Source organism: Papaver somniferum, unplaced genomic scaffold, assembly GCF_003573695.1.
Source record: "Papaver somniferum cultivar HN1 unplaced genomic scaffold, ASM357369v1 unplaced-scaffold_117, whole genome shotgun sequence".
NCBI classification, from domain to species: Eukaryota; Viridiplantae; Streptophyta; class Magnoliopsida; order Ranunculales; family Papaveraceae; genus Papaver; species Papaver somniferum.
Genome location: NW_020620714.1, coordinates 6228401 through 6247408, shown reverse-complemented (window position 1 = coordinate 6247408; position 19008 = coordinate 6228401). Strand labels below are relative to the sequence as shown.

General features: G+C 36.1%; 1 protein-coding gene across 2 annotated transcripts; it reads right to left on the bottom strand.

Moving 5' to 3' along the window:
- Window positions 1-1124: 1124 nt before the first annotated feature.
- LOC113329474 lies at window positions 1125-18396 on the bottom strand. 2 transcript variants are annotated; one of them, XM_026576346.1, is made up of 5 exons: window positions 18162-18396; window positions 17635-17699; window positions 17434-17539; window positions 1558-1616; window positions 1125-1417 (listed from the first exon to the last, which is right to left on the bottom strand). In XM_026576346.1, exons 1-5 carry the CDS (start codon window positions 18342-18344, stop codon window positions 1300-1302), a joined length of 531 nt encoding a protein of 176 aa, XP_026432131.1. In that variant the 5' UTR covers window positions 18345-18396; the 3' UTR covers window positions 1125-1299. The 2 variants fall into 2 exon arrangements, with proteins under 2 accessions (XP_026432131.1, XP_026432132.1); XM_026576347.1 differs by lacking the exons at window positions 1125-1417; window positions 1558-1616 and adding exons at window positions 16436-16772; window positions 16913-16971.
- Between the last annotated feature and the right edge of the window lie 612 nt (window positions 18397-19008).

Sequence of the window (19008 nt, the reverse complement as noted above, 5' to 3'; positions counted from 1 at the left end):
CCTAATATCGGATCCATCATATCATAGTATCATGGAGCTTAAAACTCAACCTAGGGACTGGTAAAACACTGGAAGTGTAGCTACCATAATTACCATTTACCAACCAAAAAGAAAAAAATACACAGCCAATGTGTTATATGGTGTGTTTACCAGTTTTCCGTTTCATGTGTACAAAATTCGAGAAGGTTAAATGGAGATGCAAGATTGTAATGTCTAGTGCAAAATATTAAGGCCAGCGTACGACACAACGATCTGCTATCACTAAGCAGTTTGGCCCCCATGGCTGGCAGTTCTAGTTGGATGGAAAAAAGTAGTACGCTTCTTAAGAGAAAATATGAATCTAGGCCAAAGGTGTATGAAAACGGAGTTCAATATCAGCACTTGCATTCTGGCATCTCCATTGATTAATTTTTAAACTGCAAATCTCATCTTCTTCTTCCAGCCTCCTTCTTAGTATTCACATTATTACAACAACAACAACTCTCATGTTGCCCTACAAACATTTACAAACCCTTCTTCTAGTACTGACTGATCGGTAGGTGGGGTTTTGTCCATTGTACCCTTGCAATTACATTGCCTTGTCTACAGTGTCCTTCTGGTTTTGACAGCTATATGATTCCAGAAGATGATTTAGAATTGGGTCAATGACGTTTATTAGAAGTGGACAATAGAGTGGGGTGTTTGGTCATATATTTTTAGAATTATTTACTGCATTAAATTGAAAAAGAACATTTTACTATTCAAAATATCAGATATGTGCGCAAATTTACTGCTCGACAACAATGCCTGAATCAGGTTTGACATCTATAGATTAGAGTTACCGCAATAGTTATAAGCATTGTACGGTAAAAATGTATTGTTAATGCTGATCGAGTGGGGAAGAATTAGGGCTATTAGGAATATGCTGGGGAAGACGATGGATATGGCCAAACCTGCTATGCCTATTTGGAACACCCAAGTATTAGAATTTCCAAAGTGCATGAGTATCTCAAAGTAGAATCTCAATCCTTGGAACTCAATTCCTGGAAACTGCCTCTCTCATAAATTTGTTTCCCCTGTGGGCAGACTGCAGAAGTTGTATCAGATTCCTCAGCATCTGACTTTCGAAAGCAACCAAGACTTGGACTGTTTTAACAGAACATCATAAACTTATAACCTGAGTTACACCACAATCAAGTACAAAGAAGAGATATTCTTCCTCAGACAGTCTAATCCGTTTATATATAAACTAACCATAACAGCATTAAATTCAACAAGTTATCAACATCCCAGTACATTTAATTAAGCCCGTTTTAGTCCCTAAGCCTCCACTTTGTTCCCGGCCATCAAGTAGGTCATTCTCGCCATCTCAGAGTCATCCTTATAACCGCTTGCTATTTCATTCTCTTCTTCTTCATCTAAGAGAACAACCTTTTCCCTGCGTATACAAAGTTACAATGCATGCATGTCAACAATACATTTTAAAAATATGTTGCAAAACACCTCAATTTAGGCAACACAAGTACATCAGAGGTGTCTAGATGCAATTCAGTGTCAATGAGATAGTGAAACAATCACCTGTCCATGTATGTAGCACTCCAGTATAATTGTGAACGGAGTTCGTCTCTCCGGGCAGTCTGAAAAGTGAAGATGCAAATTAAGTTAAAAAGAATTTGTGAGAATGAAAATGAAAAGTAGAAATGTAAAAATACAGAATTCGCTCGATCAGACCATTATATGAAATCTTTGCCGTGGATATTAAACAGCCCCAAGAACAAGGAAAAAAAAATGAAGAACAAACAACACCACTATGTGGACTGCGCTTTTCAGGCAAGTCAAATTGCCTCAGATCAGGAGCCGGAGTCCATTATCTTTAATGTTTCTTATGTGAGTAGAGGTAAATGCGGAACTGGGAAATGCTAGAGGACCCAGGGTGGTAACAGACCAAGTAGAAAGCTAGCTGGGCCAGTTTGTATGCAGGGGAGACTAAGACGGCGCTCAGCCAGCACGGCAAAAAGAATCCAGTGTAACCTTGCAGGGACCAGGAATTCTCAAGGAATTGAAAGACAACTTAAGCTAATTGCAGTAGAGGCTAATAGATACTTACAAAGTGCCATCACTGTTTCACCACAAAAGTTGCATAGAGTGTTGTTGCTGGGCATTTTTCTTGTAGTGTAACCAAATGTGCTCAAAGTTGATTTTGTATCGAAACAGGGAATCAATGGTTGTGAAACATGATAGATCATGTATCATGACCAAGTAATCAATCACGTTAGGCAACTAGAAGCCTAGAACACATTGAGAAGACAGAAGAATAACACTTTCACACATCACCCAAATTTTACCTCACAATTTTAATGAATTTTAACTTAAAACTAAATGCAAATGGAAACTCACATCAATAATTTAGTCTCCATGTGTGTGCAACAAGAAACTAATTATTATGATCAGGTTAGTATATAAATGCAAGTTGAATATTACCGTAACCGGGTACACGTTTCCACTCGTGAGCTGCTAACTGCTAAGTCCATCTAACTAAACAGGACGCGACAGACTCTATCCCTATGTACTTGGTACTAACTTCAAAGGTATCCTCATCAATCATGCTATAAATATCGATCCATAAAACGTGATCACCTACATCCTTTGGATCTATGTACCATAAGACACGTGCCAACATTCTGTTGGGCAGATCTTAACCAGTCCAACGATTTTAACTTCCAGCGGTAGCATGTAAATCTTATTAGATTACGGCACCCGGTGGGGGGCCGACCGAAAATTGGGTCAATCTGATTAGAATTTAATCAAAAGAAAACCAGATTTTATTTTCGAAGAAATTGACAACCAATTCATATGTAAAATATTTGAAAATTAATCAAAGAGTATAATAAAAGGGGCTTGATTTATTTGAACTTACTGAAAATTTTTGTAAAAATTTTCAACGGTTCAAAATACGTACACTTTTTCAAGACAACCGATTAAAGAACTGAATGTAGCAGAATACAATTTCAAACCTACACCTCGTTAACACCTAGCTAACACGTGGCTACAACCAAACACACGTGTCACATCTGTAGAACTTTAATTATTCCTAGCTCAAGTCTTCTTCATCGTTTTTAATCTCTCAAAACGAAGTGAAGTACAACTTCTACCGTTGCATAAATCTGGAGAATCAACCCCGGCCCCCAAATCAGTTGGAAACATATCAGCTACCTTAAATCTTTCAATTCCTCTTATACAAAACAAACCCATGAAAAGAATCAGTTGGATTGTCCTCTTTCACTAATGTGTTGAATCGAAAACTAATTATTATGATCAGGTTAGTATATAAATGCAACCAGAAGATGACTTGTTAGTTTATCATACATAACAAACGTGCCATGATCAGGTTAGTATATAAATTATTATGGAATCATAGCATCTAGATGGGAAACAAACTAATTTAGACATGGAATGCAACCAGCAACAAGAAAACAGACAAGAAGCGCATATTATAACCTAGATGGCTATTAATAACGTTAGATCATCTATGTTAATGGCCGACACATGATTTAAGAGAATTATAGGTGAAACAGAGAAAGATAAGAGGAAGGTGAAGAACAATCTTATTAGGAGATTAGAGTAGAAGCACTACATTGTTTCCTTTGTATACAATCCTAGGAATCTAGTTGGACCGCACATTCATGGGCCGTAGGCCCACACCATCTTTATTAATCTTTGAATTCTGATCAATTTAATGAAATTTTTTTATGCGAACCAAACTAATTTGTTTATGAGAACCAAATTTAAAGAAATTTTATTCTGCGTAAAGAGAACTAAACAAACGGAGAATCAAATCAACGAGGCAAACATCAATCTGTCATCAGTGGATTAAAGAGAAGAAAAGGCGGAACATGGAAGCTCACTAGGATTCCTTGGGATTTTGTGTGAACCACTTGTAAGGAAAATGTGAACCCTCGGAATCGTTTTCACAGATTTGGGGGAAACTATGCCCTAGAATCTCAGATCCCCTTCTCTTTATATATGCCCGTGAACCAAACACTGGCCCGTTAATTCCATGGGCCCTGCTTTTTGGTCACGCAAATGCCCAATAACCCAAAGATACTAATTGAGGATGGTTTTATAAAGAACGAACTTCTGGGGACTACTCAAAAAATGGGGGAGACTACTCTCAAGTTTTTGGGGTGGACATTGGTAGTGATTTTGAATCACCCCTTATCTGATTTTTTTTAAATTCCTACTTTACCCTTGATGATAAACTTAGTTAGTGTGATAAATGATTAGTGTTAGTGTAATGATTAGTAAGTGATTAGTGATTAGTGAGTTATATTAGTGGGATTGTTTTGTTATAATATTATTATTGAGCGATAAGAAGAAGAAGAAGGAAATATGAAGAAGAAGATGGGTGATCTCAAAAATAGTAATTATGATTTGAGTGATTCATGGTTGAATTGTGCAAAAATTTGGCCGAACTCAAAATTTCTGGAAAAACTTCAGTTACGTCAACCTAGTTCAGTAACCAAATTTAGCTTGCGAGGTAACCGAACTGTTCTTAATGTGTAGTTCGGTTACTAAATTTAGCACTCGCAGGTAATCGAACTGCATGTTAATGGTGGTTTTCTAGAGTTCGGTTATGCAATCCCCAGAACATGTAACAGAACTATTTTTATAGAGTTTACAGTGCATAGTTCGGTTTAGTCGATATCAATACCTTTGTTACCGAACTATTGAGTTTGGTTTTGTCGAGTTTTTCAGTTTCATGGCCGAACTTTCACAAAGAAAATCTAAATGCAGAGTTTCGTAAGGCCTAAATATATTTGAGTTGTTCAGATTTTATGGCCCCAACAACATATTTCGATGTAGCCATTTTTCTTCACCTGAACAACCTTGTTTAAAAGAAAAAATAGAGTTCGGTTAAGAGAATTTTTTTTGCGAGCATATCGAACAAACTATTTCAAAATTTCGGTTACCCAGTGAAATTATCGACAAAACAGAACTCATTCTTTCAAAGAAAAATAGAGTTCGGTTTCGAGAATTTTTTTTGCGAGCGTACCGAAAAAATTATTTCAACAGTTCGGTTACCCAGTGAAATTATCGACAAAACAGAACTCATTCTTTCGAAGGAAAAATATATTTCGGTTACGAGAAATATTTTTGCGAGCATACCGAACTGTTCTTATTTTGTAAGTTAGGTAAACAGATATTGTCCTAAGAATTGCGAGCACACCGAACTGTTCTTATTTTGGATGTTCGGTTACCAGTTCTAGGGTTAGAAAAAAATCCTCCTAACCGAAATATCTACTGTAACTGCTATTTTCAATGGGTTTTGATGATTTTGAATCGATTTGTTCAACAAATAACGAATTGAAAAGAATGGGTATGTTATAATTTTGATGATTACTTCTCATTTTTTCAACTAAAAACGAATGACAAGTAATGGGTTTGTTATAATTTTGATTTTGATTTTGTTTTGTTAATGGTTTAAATTAAGCTACATATAGAGGTGGCTGCGGTGGTGGTTCGAGGTGGGTGGTGGTGGTAAGTGGTGGTTACCGGAGGTGGTGATGTGAGGAGGTGGTTATATACATATAGGTGGTGTTGATGGGAGGAGGTGGTTATATATATATATATAAAGGTTAAAGGTAGGTTAGTCATTTCTATATTTTAGGACACCCCTTATAACTATAGGGTGAACATTTTATCACTTAGTAGTCCCCCCATTTATGAGTGGTCCCCAAAAGTTCATTCTTTATAAACCCTTTGTTGAGACACAAGACAAGGCACAAGACTCACCTAAGAAAATTAATCTTATCATTTTTAGCTTCTCAAACATGTTCACGTTTAGTAAAGATGAATCTGATTCATGCATGCCTGTTTATCCAAAACATGGACAACATCCCTTGAGATTCTCATGCTCAACAAAGGGTTTTCTTTTGAGTAGACGTTGGAGGGTTTTCTTCCGAGTAGTTGATAATTTTCAGACTAGAATGGTTGGTGATTAGTTATTGTAGTTCGTCAGATTGTATGCCAGGTTGTGAAAATTATCAAGCAACGTATATTACGTACGTGGTATCAATTTGGTTTTTATTTTTGGTTTTTTCTAATTTTTTATTTTGACTTTCTTTTTTATGTGTTAAAACTTTTTTTTCTTTTGGGCTCATGGGTGATTCTAAGGTTTCGAATAAACCGTTTTTTGGGCACCATCTTTTTTTTGGTGGGGACTATTATGTGATAAGAATATCTACCCTATAATTATAAGGGGTGTTCTAAAAAGTGGGAATGACTAATCTATCCTTAACCTAATTTAATTTATAACTAACCTAATTACCACACGCGCGCACACACATATATACAAAATCATTAACAAAACAAAATCGAAACTATAACAAACTTATTAAATTTGAATTTTCATAATCCCATCATTTTTTAGAGGGCTCATCTTCCTTTATTCTTCCCTATTCCTTGTCATCCTCGATTCAAAGAAATTTCCACAAATACTACTTGTGATTCGTTTTTTGTTAGAAAAATGAGTTGAAAATGGAAGTTGCATAGAAAGGTTCGGATATGAGTTCGGTTACCTAAAAAATAATTCAAAAGACGCTTCTTTTTCCTGGCGTTTTTAGGGGCCACCCCAAAGGATTTAGGGGCCATTAATTTATACCCAGCCAAAGACCCTAGTTAAGGGGTACCCTATATGATATTGAAGTTACATAAATGCCCTTATGGTAAAACTGTATAAAAACCAAATCAAAAACAATTCTACTCATTTCAACTCTTCTTCTTCCAGTTTCCTATTATCTTCCGATTGTGGAAGAAAAAAAAATTCCACTCCAAAGTCAAATGGCCCCAATTAGGTAAGAATCTATCATTTTTGGGGTTTATTTCGCTTTAATTCGACGAATCGAGAAAAAATAATTCTAGGGTTTTCGGTTATTTATCCAGATTCGGGCGATATTCATGCTCCTTTACTTCCGAATGTAGTCGTGTTCAATATTTGATGGTTATCGGCCGAATATTGTTGGTCATATCTTCCTGGATACAAACTGGTAATAATCGGTAGTTTGATGAATTTTTTGGCTCCCGAATATATTTAAGTAGACACACAGTATTCGGAAGTACACTCACTACCGAATATATATGTATATATATCTCAAAATTTCTGATATAGGAAAAATCTCATTTTGGGGCCAGTATTTATTCGGAAGACAATATAATGTTACATACTTCCGATTATTTAAATTTCAAAATTTGAAAAGTATAAGTTTTTCCCAAATTCTGATTTTTGGGTCATCGTACATTCGGGACTTTACAAAACAATTATCCTCCGAATATAGCAAGTTCAAAACAAACCACGCCTTGGCTCTAGGTGGTTCCAAGGGCCAATATAGAATGTTAGACAGCCCATATTCGGAAGTTTGGGTAACTAATTATACTTCCGATTATTTCAATTTCAGAATTTGAAAAGTATAAGTTTTTCCCAAATTCTGATTTTTGGGCCATCGTACATTCGGGACTTTACAAAACAATTATCCTCCGAATATATCAAGTTCAAAACAAACCACGCCTTGGCTCTAGGTGGTTCCAAGGGCCAATATAGAATGTTAGACAGCCCATGCTTGGAAGTTTGGGTAACTAATTATACTTCCGATTATTTCAATTTCAAAATTTGAAAAGTATAAGTTTTTCCCAAATTCTGATTTTTGGGCCATCGTACATTCGGGACTTTACAAAACAATTATCCTCCGAATATAGCAAGTTCAAAACAAACCACGCCTTGGCTCTAGGTGGTTCCAAGGGCCAATATAGAATGTTAGACAGCCCATATTCGGAAGTTTGGGTAACTAATTATACTTCCGATTATTTCAATTTCAAAATTTGAAAAGTATAAGTTTTTCCCAAATTCTGATTTTTGGGCCATCGTACATTCGGACTTTACAAAACAATTATCCTCCGAATAATATAGTCGTTTTAGAAATACCAACTTAATCGGTAGATAAGAATTTAAGTTTTCCACCGAATGTCTTATTCGGAGGTAATACGTGTATCGTTAACAACCGATTGTAGTGCACCAATGATACGAAACCTCAACGGCCATATTCAGAAACCTCAACGGCCATATTTTCAGAAACCTCAACGGCCATATTTTCAAAAATTAGATCCGTTGGAACTCTAATCTATATAAGGAGGGTAACCCCTCTCAGTTATTATTGAGTAACAAATCTGAATGAAAAACCTTTTCAATGGCAAGTCCATCATCAATCGACAACATACTTCGAAGATGCAAGCGAACAACTACATCAATTGCAGCAAGGGAAGAAGAAATACAAAAAAGGAACAAACAACCCAAAAAAATTAAACCATCGTTAGTGGCAACGGAGGAGGAGGAAGAGGAAATCAAGGCTAAGAAGCGAGGTCAAGAACAATTCCATCATAGAGAAAGATTAAAACAAGTTGAGGAAGAGACCGAATGGATAAAAAATTATTACATTGTGAAAGATCTACCCAAAGAACAGCAGGACGATCGTATATTTTGGATTAACGTTTCATTGGGTCCTTTTGTTGGTAAGTACAAGAAGCCACGCCACAATTATGAACCATCCCATGTTTCTTCAAGGGTGCACCATGTTATAAAATTGTGCACCGAGTACAACCGTATTCTTGCTAGGCACAGAGACGACAGGTTTGCGGCACAAGATGCTTATTCCAAGTGGAGAGGAGAGTCGTTTCTACATTTCGAAGCCGCGTTGATTGTTGCATCTCGGACTGGGAAAAAAGAATAACATGTGATGTTTGAGTGCTGTAAATTCAAATTTTTAATATTAATCGGCGGTTTGATAAAATATGGAATTCCCGAATATGATTAATCGTATTGAAGTGTTATAATACTGTTGTTCCGATTACATAGTTTCAAAAAAAATTATAATCGTGCCTCGAAAAAAAACGATCAAACATCGTCATCATCCGAGGGGATCAATTCGAGTAACTCAGCGGGAAAGTTGTTGTCCATAACACGATCCCAATCAACCATGTTGGACTCATATTGTTTCACCCAATCCTTGCAATGGTTCATCGGGAAGTAATCGTGCCACTTACTCAACGGAGGTAACGGACAATCTTTCTTTACTCTTAAACCGATAAAATGCATTTCATTCACAAATGCCATTACGATTCTTCTATCTTTAACCGACTCGTCGCAAGCCGTTCTTGTGGGTGCAAACGTCATGCTAAGTCCATACATAGGAGGAACAAAGAAATGTACCACGCAATTCAAAACGTCCGCTAGGAGATATCCAAATTTAGGCATTGTCATCCAATACTTGGATCCGATTGTCTTCAATCCCTTTCGACACTTCACACGCGCAACTAAGTCTTTGAACTCTTGTTCTTTGTCGTATCTATCTCCTCGCCTCATCATCTCCATATAAAAACCCTTGTCCTTCACTAGTTGTACCGCCATCTTATTTCTTAAATATTGGCATTGGGTGACATCTTCGATATCCGCCTCTCTAAAGTAACCCATTTGTTCCGTAGCAACGTGAAACCCACAATTTCCATCCCCATCAACCTCGTCGGTCGACAAAACAAATGGAATGATAAGTGGAGGGAGTTGTTCCAAATACTCTTTGTATATTGTATATGTGGATCGATTTGGTCTTCCATTAAGATCTCTAGGGCAACGAAGAGTACCTTTGTCCTCTTTTATAGTAAGAATTTCCATTGGTTGGGTTTGTTGCGAGGCGTTCATTTGCTCAACAACTTCTTCGACAACATTGGGTTGACTTACTTGAGAAGGCTCTGTAGAGATCTTTGGCCTTACTTGTCGGGTGGTTGGTCCACTTTGATCATTTCTTGGACGACCTCTTTTCTTAGGTTCCGGCTCATCTTCAAATTCGGCTTCCGAACACTCGTGCCTAGACAATATTTTTTATTAGACAAATACTCCTTCAACTCTTTTCTTTGGATGGTCCTCGACACTTCGGTGTTCGGCCTACCGGTGTTCTTTTGCTTAATAGGTTCATCAACCTCCCTTAAACAAGGGTGAAGGGCTTCCTCCAAATTATGCATCAATATTTGCTTTTTGGTGCCGTTTGATGTAGCGTAACGCTCGGCTATTCGTGCATACAATTCCGACTCGAAGAAAGACGGACCATCAACTACCGGGGTGTTCGGAGTGAAATTTAATTGCTTCCAAAATGGGTGAATATCATCGATGTCAATCACTTCAACATACCTACCCAACTTATGACGACATGGGAGTCCAATACCTATCTTATCCTTGCAAACACAAACCGTATTCTCGTCATCATAAGTTTTATATAACTTCAATTGTTTCATCATGCGATTTATTGCCCATATTGAAACTTTATGAACAACTCCCCTTAGATAAAATATATAGTAAAACAGCCGAATATAAATAACCGGGAACTAACTTTAATCGATAAACATCCGATTTTCAAGTTTTCGGAAATTTTATTTTGAGGCCACTGTTATATTCGGCAGTCAAATAATGTTAAACTATTACCGATTGTAAAGGATAAGAATACTGAGTTTTGAAATTTTCTGAGGAATTCGTTTTTGGGGCCATTCGGAGGTAAATAACTCTACATAACTACCGAATGTAGATTTTTTTGGAAAACCAGTTTGGGGTTTTTCTCATATTCGGCAGTAAACTCGTATCTTGGAACTACCGAATATACATATTTGGTACTCAGTGTGTTATATTCGTAAGTTTAATCTAGAAATTATCTACCGAATCTGGGTAGTTCATGGCATTCAATGCATGCAATAATCGGTTTTTCTTGTTTACAAAAGCACACAAACCATGCAAATCAAGTATTTTAGTTTCTTAACACAATATCTGTGTTTTACATGCATCGTTAGCTTCAATATCATGCGATTCTCCATTTTCTTCCATGAAAGGGTCGTCTATGTTTTCCTCTCCACAAAAGTTTGGATCATTCAACATATACCCCAAATCGTCTTGTCTAAACGGTCGTGAACCCTCAACATTTTTTTCTTCGTCATGATTCTCACCTTCTTCTTCATATCCATCCATTTTTGTAGTGAAAAAAATGGTTTTTCCCTTTTTTCCTTCAACCTCTTCTCTATAACTCTAATAACTCACAAATGCAAAATAAATGAAAAAATGAAACAAAAATCATTCTAATACTGCACCGACCACAATCGGAAGTCTGGGAAATATTTTGGCTTCCGATTGAAATCGGAGGATAACAATGTTATCATATCCTCCGAATATATAAGGGTAATTTCGCCATTACGAATTACGCGAGATAAGGGCTGGCTACATTTTCCCTTTGGTGACCTTTTTTGTTTTAATGTTGGCCCCTAAATCCTTTCGAGTGGCCCCTAAAAACGCGAGGTTCTTTTTCCCTTAATAATTATTCTTCTAAAAACTACTTTCAAACTTAACCTAATAATTACTAATTAACATAACTTCTAACTAATTTAATAAGAAATAGTATTTTTTGTATTAACATAAATAACTAAACAAGGAGTGATTTAGATATACTTTATAATGACCTTCTAAAAATTTAATAATGGTCCCCGTGTAAAAGGGAAGGTGCCCAAAAAACCGGATTGATTTGAAGTGATTTAGATATACTTTATAATAACTAAACAAGGAGTGATGTTGTTGGTGACCCTTTCTGAGTTCAACAAGATTGATTTGAAGTTTTTGTTGAAGAAGAACTCACGAAGAAGATAAATTAGGAATTAAGGTTCTTTAATCGTGTTCGAATGTGAAATTTAGAAGGGGCATCTGGAACTGAAGGATTTTGCAGATTGAAGCAGCTGAAGAGTTGAAAGGTTTCTGAAGCTGAATTAGGTTATGAAGATTATGAAGTTGTTGTTGCTGTTGCAGTGGCTGTTGGTGGTTTTTAGTTGGTTCTGCAACTGGAACAAGGAATTGGCCTGAGTTATGAAGAATGAGTTAGATGGATTGTTATGAATTGGAGGTCATAATGCCAATTTGTTGATGTTGTTGCAATAGATTGTACAGCTACATATGGTGCAGTTTGCAATGACTGAAGATGCAAAAAGAGATGTTGTTGTTCTGGATCAGGTAATTATGCAAAAACAAAGAAGAATTGCAAGGTTCTGGTGCTGCTGTAATTGGCAGATGATTGTGAAGGAATGAGAATAAATCAACCTGAACTCGGCCAGAGAAACGCCAGAAAAATCCAAAACTTTGCCTGAATCAGAGTTAGCCGAGTCAACTCACCGATATTTTTTAGCTCCATTTTGACAATTTGTGTAGTTGATGGAACATTGAAGGACTAAAACGTCTTTTAAGCTGGGGAACTTTTGACAGTTGGCAGATAACTGCAACTAACTTTCCATCCATCACTTTTGGTCCTAGTTTTGCAATAAATAAAAAAACAGGTCTAGTTTTGCAAACTGTAAAAAAAAACAGGCCTATTTTTGTAAAAAGCCCGATTATTTTCCTTCGATCTCTATAGTCTTATTAGAAATTGCAGAAACATAATTGGCGAGCCGGATAGGAATCCTGAAGACTTAAAGGTCTAGGTAAATAAATATTCGACATCCAACGATGAGGAAACCGTAATATTTTATTGTCTGAAATAAACTTTTGTTGGTTTTTATGATAGGAAAATTTTTATGAGATAGTTACCAATGTATGACTGGTTTAAAAAGAATAGGTAAAAGAATAAAAAAGGGAAACCAAAATACATTTGGAATTTATGAAGTGATAATATTTAGGTGAGTACACTTGGCAACCGTACGACTGGTTTGAAAATTATAAACCTAAAAGGAAAACATAACTTATCGTGTTTGGAATTTTATGGAAGTCTAAATTCAATTTGGAAATCGAATAATTATTATATTAAGACTATTTTTTAGAAAGTAATATATAAATAGGAAAAAAATCCATATATTTTCTACGAAAGTAAAGATAAATTTTTTTTTGCACATATCCTCCACCTATTTAACGTATTTGCCCCGCCACACCAAATCAAAAATACATCTCCACATAACGTGGCAAAGCCCGCGCATACCAAATCGAAAATGCATTGTCGGGGCGGGACTTTGAGTTGAAAAGAAAAAATAAAATAAAATTTGCATATATTTTCAATTATTTAATGTATATATTCCCCGACACACAAATCAAAAATACGTCTCCACCGAATCAAAAATGCATCGCTACTGGGAGGGCGAAGCCCCGCGCAGGCCAAATCAAAGATACATGTCCACTAGGCAAGGAAGAAATCGAAAATGCATTGCCATGAGACGGGACACACACCAAGTTGAAAGAAAAAAATAAAATAAAATCTGTATATATTTTCCACTTATTTAATGAATTTTCCCCGACCTACTAATCAATTATATGTCTCCACCAAATCAAAAATGCATCGCTACGGGACGGACGAAGCCCCGCGCACATCACATCATACATCATCTAAGGGCACACATCAAAAAATACATCGCGATGGAGTGGGTAAAGCCCCGCGTACACCAAGCTAAAAAAAATAATATGCCCGGTGTGTAGCACGGGCACAAATCTAGTAATGTTTAAGGTTTTACCAAAAGTGAGAAACGAGGAATTCATACTAGACCAGACCTTGCAAAGGGGTCTGGTATACTACAGCTAGCCCCTATAAGCCGTGACAGCAATTCAAGACCAAAGATTAAAATGGGAAAATGAAAAAAATCAACTATCAGATAGCTACAATCGTGCATATGGAAGGAAGCCTTAAGGGTACATATAGAAACCCTTTAAGCCATATTTCATCACCTAATGTTGGGTGTATGACTTCACAATTATTGACGCAATTTTATCGGTCAAACAAAAAAACCACTCAGCACAAATCAAAAAATCACAAAACAACATTCTCATTGATAAACCTCAAAGTCTTCTCGAGCATGAATCATGTTCTGCCATAATATCGGAACTCAAAAACTCTAGCTATCTCAAACAAAAAATAATTTTCAGACATCTGAAACCTTTCTTCCCAATTAGCAAAACAGTGCCGAATCTCTTAAAGAACAACTAAGTATGTGAACATGCAAAAGAAAGCATAAGTTGTGAAATATTACGCTTTAATAGGTTAATTATGTCTATATAGAAGACATGGAGGTTCTGAGCATATTTAAGTTTTACGGTAAGAGTGATTTTGGGAATTAATAAAGAAGTGCTCATAATTACTGGTAGGGTATGTTACTTAGTGTAAAGCTGAAAAAGACTTCATCTCCATCATCCGCCAAAAATCAATCAGCTTCAGTGGGCTGCAGTAAGAAGAAACTCATTAAGCAACGGGAATGGTTTTATGTTTCAGTAGTATAATATATAGCATTTCAAACTAAGTTTCATATTTCAGACCCAGTTTGAGCACATTGCACTATCACTGCATATGATTGCGGACATGTCAGCGCAACAGGAACACTTTTGACAATGCAAGTTTCTCACATTTTCTATAATAGAGATAACTTGGTACAAGTAAATGCAATACATGGTGCAGAATCGTAATCGCATAGCAGAAGCGAAACCAACTTCTAGAAGCAAAATTGAGTGATCCAGTTTACATTCAATATGGTAGGAAGTTGAAAATATGACGCATTGAGAATCTAGAATACATATAACCTACAGGATCCTTGTGTTAATCCAATTTGGGTACATTCAATACAATGGTTAGTTGGACACAGACAACATTCAGAATCTGAAAACATTTAACCAACTGAATCCAGGTGTGATCCATTTTGGGTACATTCACTAGAATAGTAAGTTGCACAGGTGCAGCATTGAGAATCCTTAAGCACCCAAATCCTGGTACTGATCCAATTTCAATACATTCAATACAATATTAATTGGTCACGCGCCACATTGAGATCTGAACACATTTAATAAACTGAATCCTGGTGTTGATTCAGTTGGACTGAGGTAGTGATGACCAGTGGATAATGAGTAAGATATCGGACTGCTTTAAGTTCCATTTTTTAGTTCCTAAAATCATTCTAGGAGGTGAAACTTAAACGCAACAAGAAGACCAAAGCGAATTTAAGTAGCAAAATTTGTATTTACTGTATTGAATTGAATTCTAATTAAGTAACTTAAACTTAAGACTATTGAATGCAGATTAATTTATACCTTCATACTTGACAACAGTGGACATATCCAAGAGGGGCTGTCCGTGAGGTTGAAGTTGTCCCCATGGATCCGGAGCAAACCTCTCAAACCCAACGTTGTCGTTGCAGAAATTGCAAAAGATTGGAAGAACGATCACTTCATCAGACATAACTTCAAAAGAAATTCTCTCACCAAACATTGATAATGCTCCACGGTGTGCTTCCAAGTGAGTATTCAACCTATAAATTTGAAAAAAAATAAAAAATTATAAACTTTCAGATGCCAAATAAAAAGAACAAAAACACTCAAATAAATCGAAAAACTACTCACATTTGGGTCATTGGAGTGACAATCCGGGTAATTATACGCGGATGAACATCTAGAACATCGGCATCAAAATCAAGCCAAGCTAGATATCCAGGAAGATGGATCTGTTGCAAGATAAAATATGTTACATAAACTAAACCAGAGATGAATTCGGAAAGAAGAAAGAAGAAAGAAACAAAAACTAAGAACTTACTGGTGGATAAAGTTCAATTTCAGATTCCCATGAAGATAATGATCTTTCTGTAGCTAGATTTCGTGCGTACAAGCATGTAGCACATAAGTGCATATCCTCCTCGTCTCCTTGAACGTCGTAACCAGGAATCATTTCATGATTTACCGGATTGTAGTAATTCGTTCCTCCAATTGTAAAGCAGTGAGGAGCATAAGGTGCCGCCATTAGAGCTAGTTGCTGTATTCTTTACTCTTTAGAGTGAGAAATGCGGTTCTGATTTTACACTTCTCTTGGTTTTCTTTTTTATAATAGGCATCATAACTGTCGGCACGCTCAGCTTGTAAGATTAGGGTTTTTATCCCTCCTATGTTGGGGCAATACCCAAATTAGCTGGGGCATAGGAATTTTTCTCCCAACCAAGGTAAGGGGTTATGGGGCGTTTACATTACATATATTTCATTACCATCACAATTTATTTATATTTTCTTCTCATACAAGTGATGGTTAAATTCAGTTTTCTCTACCGTTTTTTCTCAATTAAAATTTCTTTTGATATCTATTCTAGTCCTTTGAATTTATCAATTGAAATGTCTCAAAGTGCATCTCATGTCAGAAAATCAACATCAGCTTTGTGATTTTCCTGAAGCTAAATCCGAAGAAATTGTTGATAAATTGAAAAGATACCATCACAACTTATTTATTTTTTCTTCTTATAGAAGTGATGATGGTTTTCTCTACCGTTTTTCTCAATAAAACTTTCTTGTGATATCTATTCTAGTTCTTTGAATTTATCAATTGAAATGTCTCAAAGTGCATCTCATGTCAGAAAATCAACATCAACTTTGTGATTTTCCTGAAGCCAAATCCGAAGAAGTTGTTGATAAATTGAAAAGTGCGCCTCGCGTCGACAATCAATACTAAACTTATAACCCGAGTTACACCACAATCAAGTACAAAGAAGAGATATTCTTCCTCAGACAGTCTAATCCGTTTATATATAAACTAACCATAACAGCTTTAAATTCAACAAGTTATCAACATCCCAATACATTTCATTAAGCCCGTTTTAGTCCCTAAGCCTCCACTTTGTTCGCGGCCATCAAGTAGGTCATTCTCGCTATCTCAGAGTCATCCTTATAACCGCTTGCTATTACATTCTCTTCTTCTTCATCTAAGAGAACAACCTTTTCCCTGCGTATACAGAGTTACAATGCATGCATGTCAACAATACATTTTAAAAATATGTTGCAAAACACCTCAATTTAGGCAACACAAGTACATCAGAGGTGTCTAGGTGCAATTCAGTGTCAATGAGATAGTGAAACAATCACCTGTCCATGTATGTCTCACTCCAGTATAATTGTGAACGGAATTCGTCTCTCCGGGCAGTCTGAAAAGTGAAGATGCAAATTAAGTTAAAAAGAATATGTGAGAATGAAAATGAAAAGTAGAAATGTAAAAATACAGAATTCGCTCGATCAGACCATTATATGAAATCTTTGCTTTGGATATTAAACAGCCCCAAGAACAAGGGAAAAAAATGAAGAACAAACAACACCACTATGTGGACTGCGCTTTTCAGGCAAGTCAAATTGCCTCAGATCAGGAGCCGGAGTCCATTATCTTTAATGTTTCTTGTGTGAGTAGAGGTAAATACGGAACTGGGAAATGCTAGAGGACCCAGGGTGGTAACAGACCAAGTAGAAAGCTAGCTGGGCCAGTTTGTATGCAGGGGAGACTAAGACGGCGCTCAGGCAGCACGGCGAAAAGAATCCAGTGTAACCTTGCAGGGACCAGGAATTCTCAAGTAATTGACTTAAGCTAATTGCAGTAGAGGGTAACAGATACTTACATAGTGCCATCCCACTGTTTCACCACAAAAGTTGCATAGAGTGTCAAACTTCCTGATACGCGCGGGATGATCTAACAATCCTGCTTCCACTTGATTCAAATTGATCCTGTAAATTTGTCCAAGTAAAACATGAGTTGCTTATAAAGTAAGGGACTGAGATTACACATAAGATAGTGAGCTAAAACGGTAGGAACTAATTACCCATAAGGATTACAGTAATAACGTTGGCCCTTGGGTCCCTTCTGGCCAGAGAGAATAGAATTGAGCTGGATCACAAAAAAAAAAAAAAAAAAAAAAAAAAAAAAAAAAAAAAAAAAAAAAAAAAAAAAAAAAGTGAACATTATAAGGATATGGTTGAATTAATGATGCAATTATATCAAAACGATGATCATAGAAACAATATCCAAAAGGTGATAACACAACAGTGAATAGATGAAAAACAATCGAAAAATCAACTCCTGGATACAACTTGTAACAATTATCAGTTCTAAGATGTAATCAAACTTATGTTCTGGTCATATGTAATCTCCAATCGATCAATATATACAATACATATAAAAACAGCTGAAGCAATGATGTTATTAGTACTAGATAGGTATCATCAACATCAATTTCGACAGTAATCTCATCTTTGTAGATCAAATAATAATAATTTATGATTATCAAACAACAAATAATTGAAATTTTTTTCAAAAATTTCAAAGGGAATCAAAGGGTATCGAACTTACCTTCAAAGTGACTCTCTTTTCAAGAGCAACATGTGTTACTCGTCCATATGAATTAAAGCAAGTAGCACAGCAATATTTCCTTCCTGCTTCCTCAATTTTGGTTGGAACAACAACTTTAGTTGTTTCTTCTTCTTCTGAAACCATTACACCGTTCGATCTGACGTTTGCTACTTCGATCGCCATTTTCGCCGCTCGGAATCGTTTTCACAGATTTGGGGGAAACTATGCCCTAGAATCTCAGATCCCCTTCTCTTTATATATGCCCGTGAACCAAACACTGGCCCGTTAATTCCATGGGCCTTGCTTTTTAGAGACACAAGACTCACCTAAGAAAATTAAGAACCATTTTTTGGGGACCATGGCTTTTTTGAGGGGACCATGTTCTATTTTGGGTATATACATTTAAAGTAATTCTAGGTCACCCTTTATCTAGATATTTATTTAATACCTAATTTACCCTTCTAATTAATTTTGGGTGATCATTAGTAAAATTATTTAGTTAAAAACAATTAGTGAAATTAAATTAAAAGATAGGTTTATTATTAGTTGAGTGAATTTTTATGAGTAGAATTTTTGTGAGATTAGAGTTAGAGAAGATGAATGAAAAAACATGGACAATAACTTTTTTTTGTTAATCTTCAAAATGAACCGGATTTGGCTTATTTCTTAGATGGTGATTGTATTATTCAAGAAGAAACTCAAGATGAAAATGATGGATTTTATCAACCACAACCGGAGGATGAGTATTTGGGTAAACAGGTAGAATGCAAACTGGATTTGGGACTGTTCGGTTACATTATGTGAAGAACATGTAACCGAACTCTCCTGAAGGTGTAGTTCGGTTTCC

What these genes read in the sequence shown, in the direction of transcription:
- LOC113329474 (XM_026576346.1), bottom strand. Translation starts at nt 18,344, where the DNA reads ATGGCGATCGAAGTAGCAAACGTCAGATCGAACGGTGTAATGGTTTCA. An exon ending in AAACAGTGGGATGGCACTAT is followed by an intron (nt 1,617 to 17,433) that starts GTAAGTATCTGT and finishes TTCACTTTTCAG; the next exon opens with ACTGCCCGGAGAGACGAACT. An exon ending in AGTGCTACATACATGGACAG is followed by an intron (nt 1,418 to 1,557) that starts GTGATTGTTTCA and finishes TTGTATACGCAG; the next exon opens with GGAAAAGGTTGTTCTCTTAG.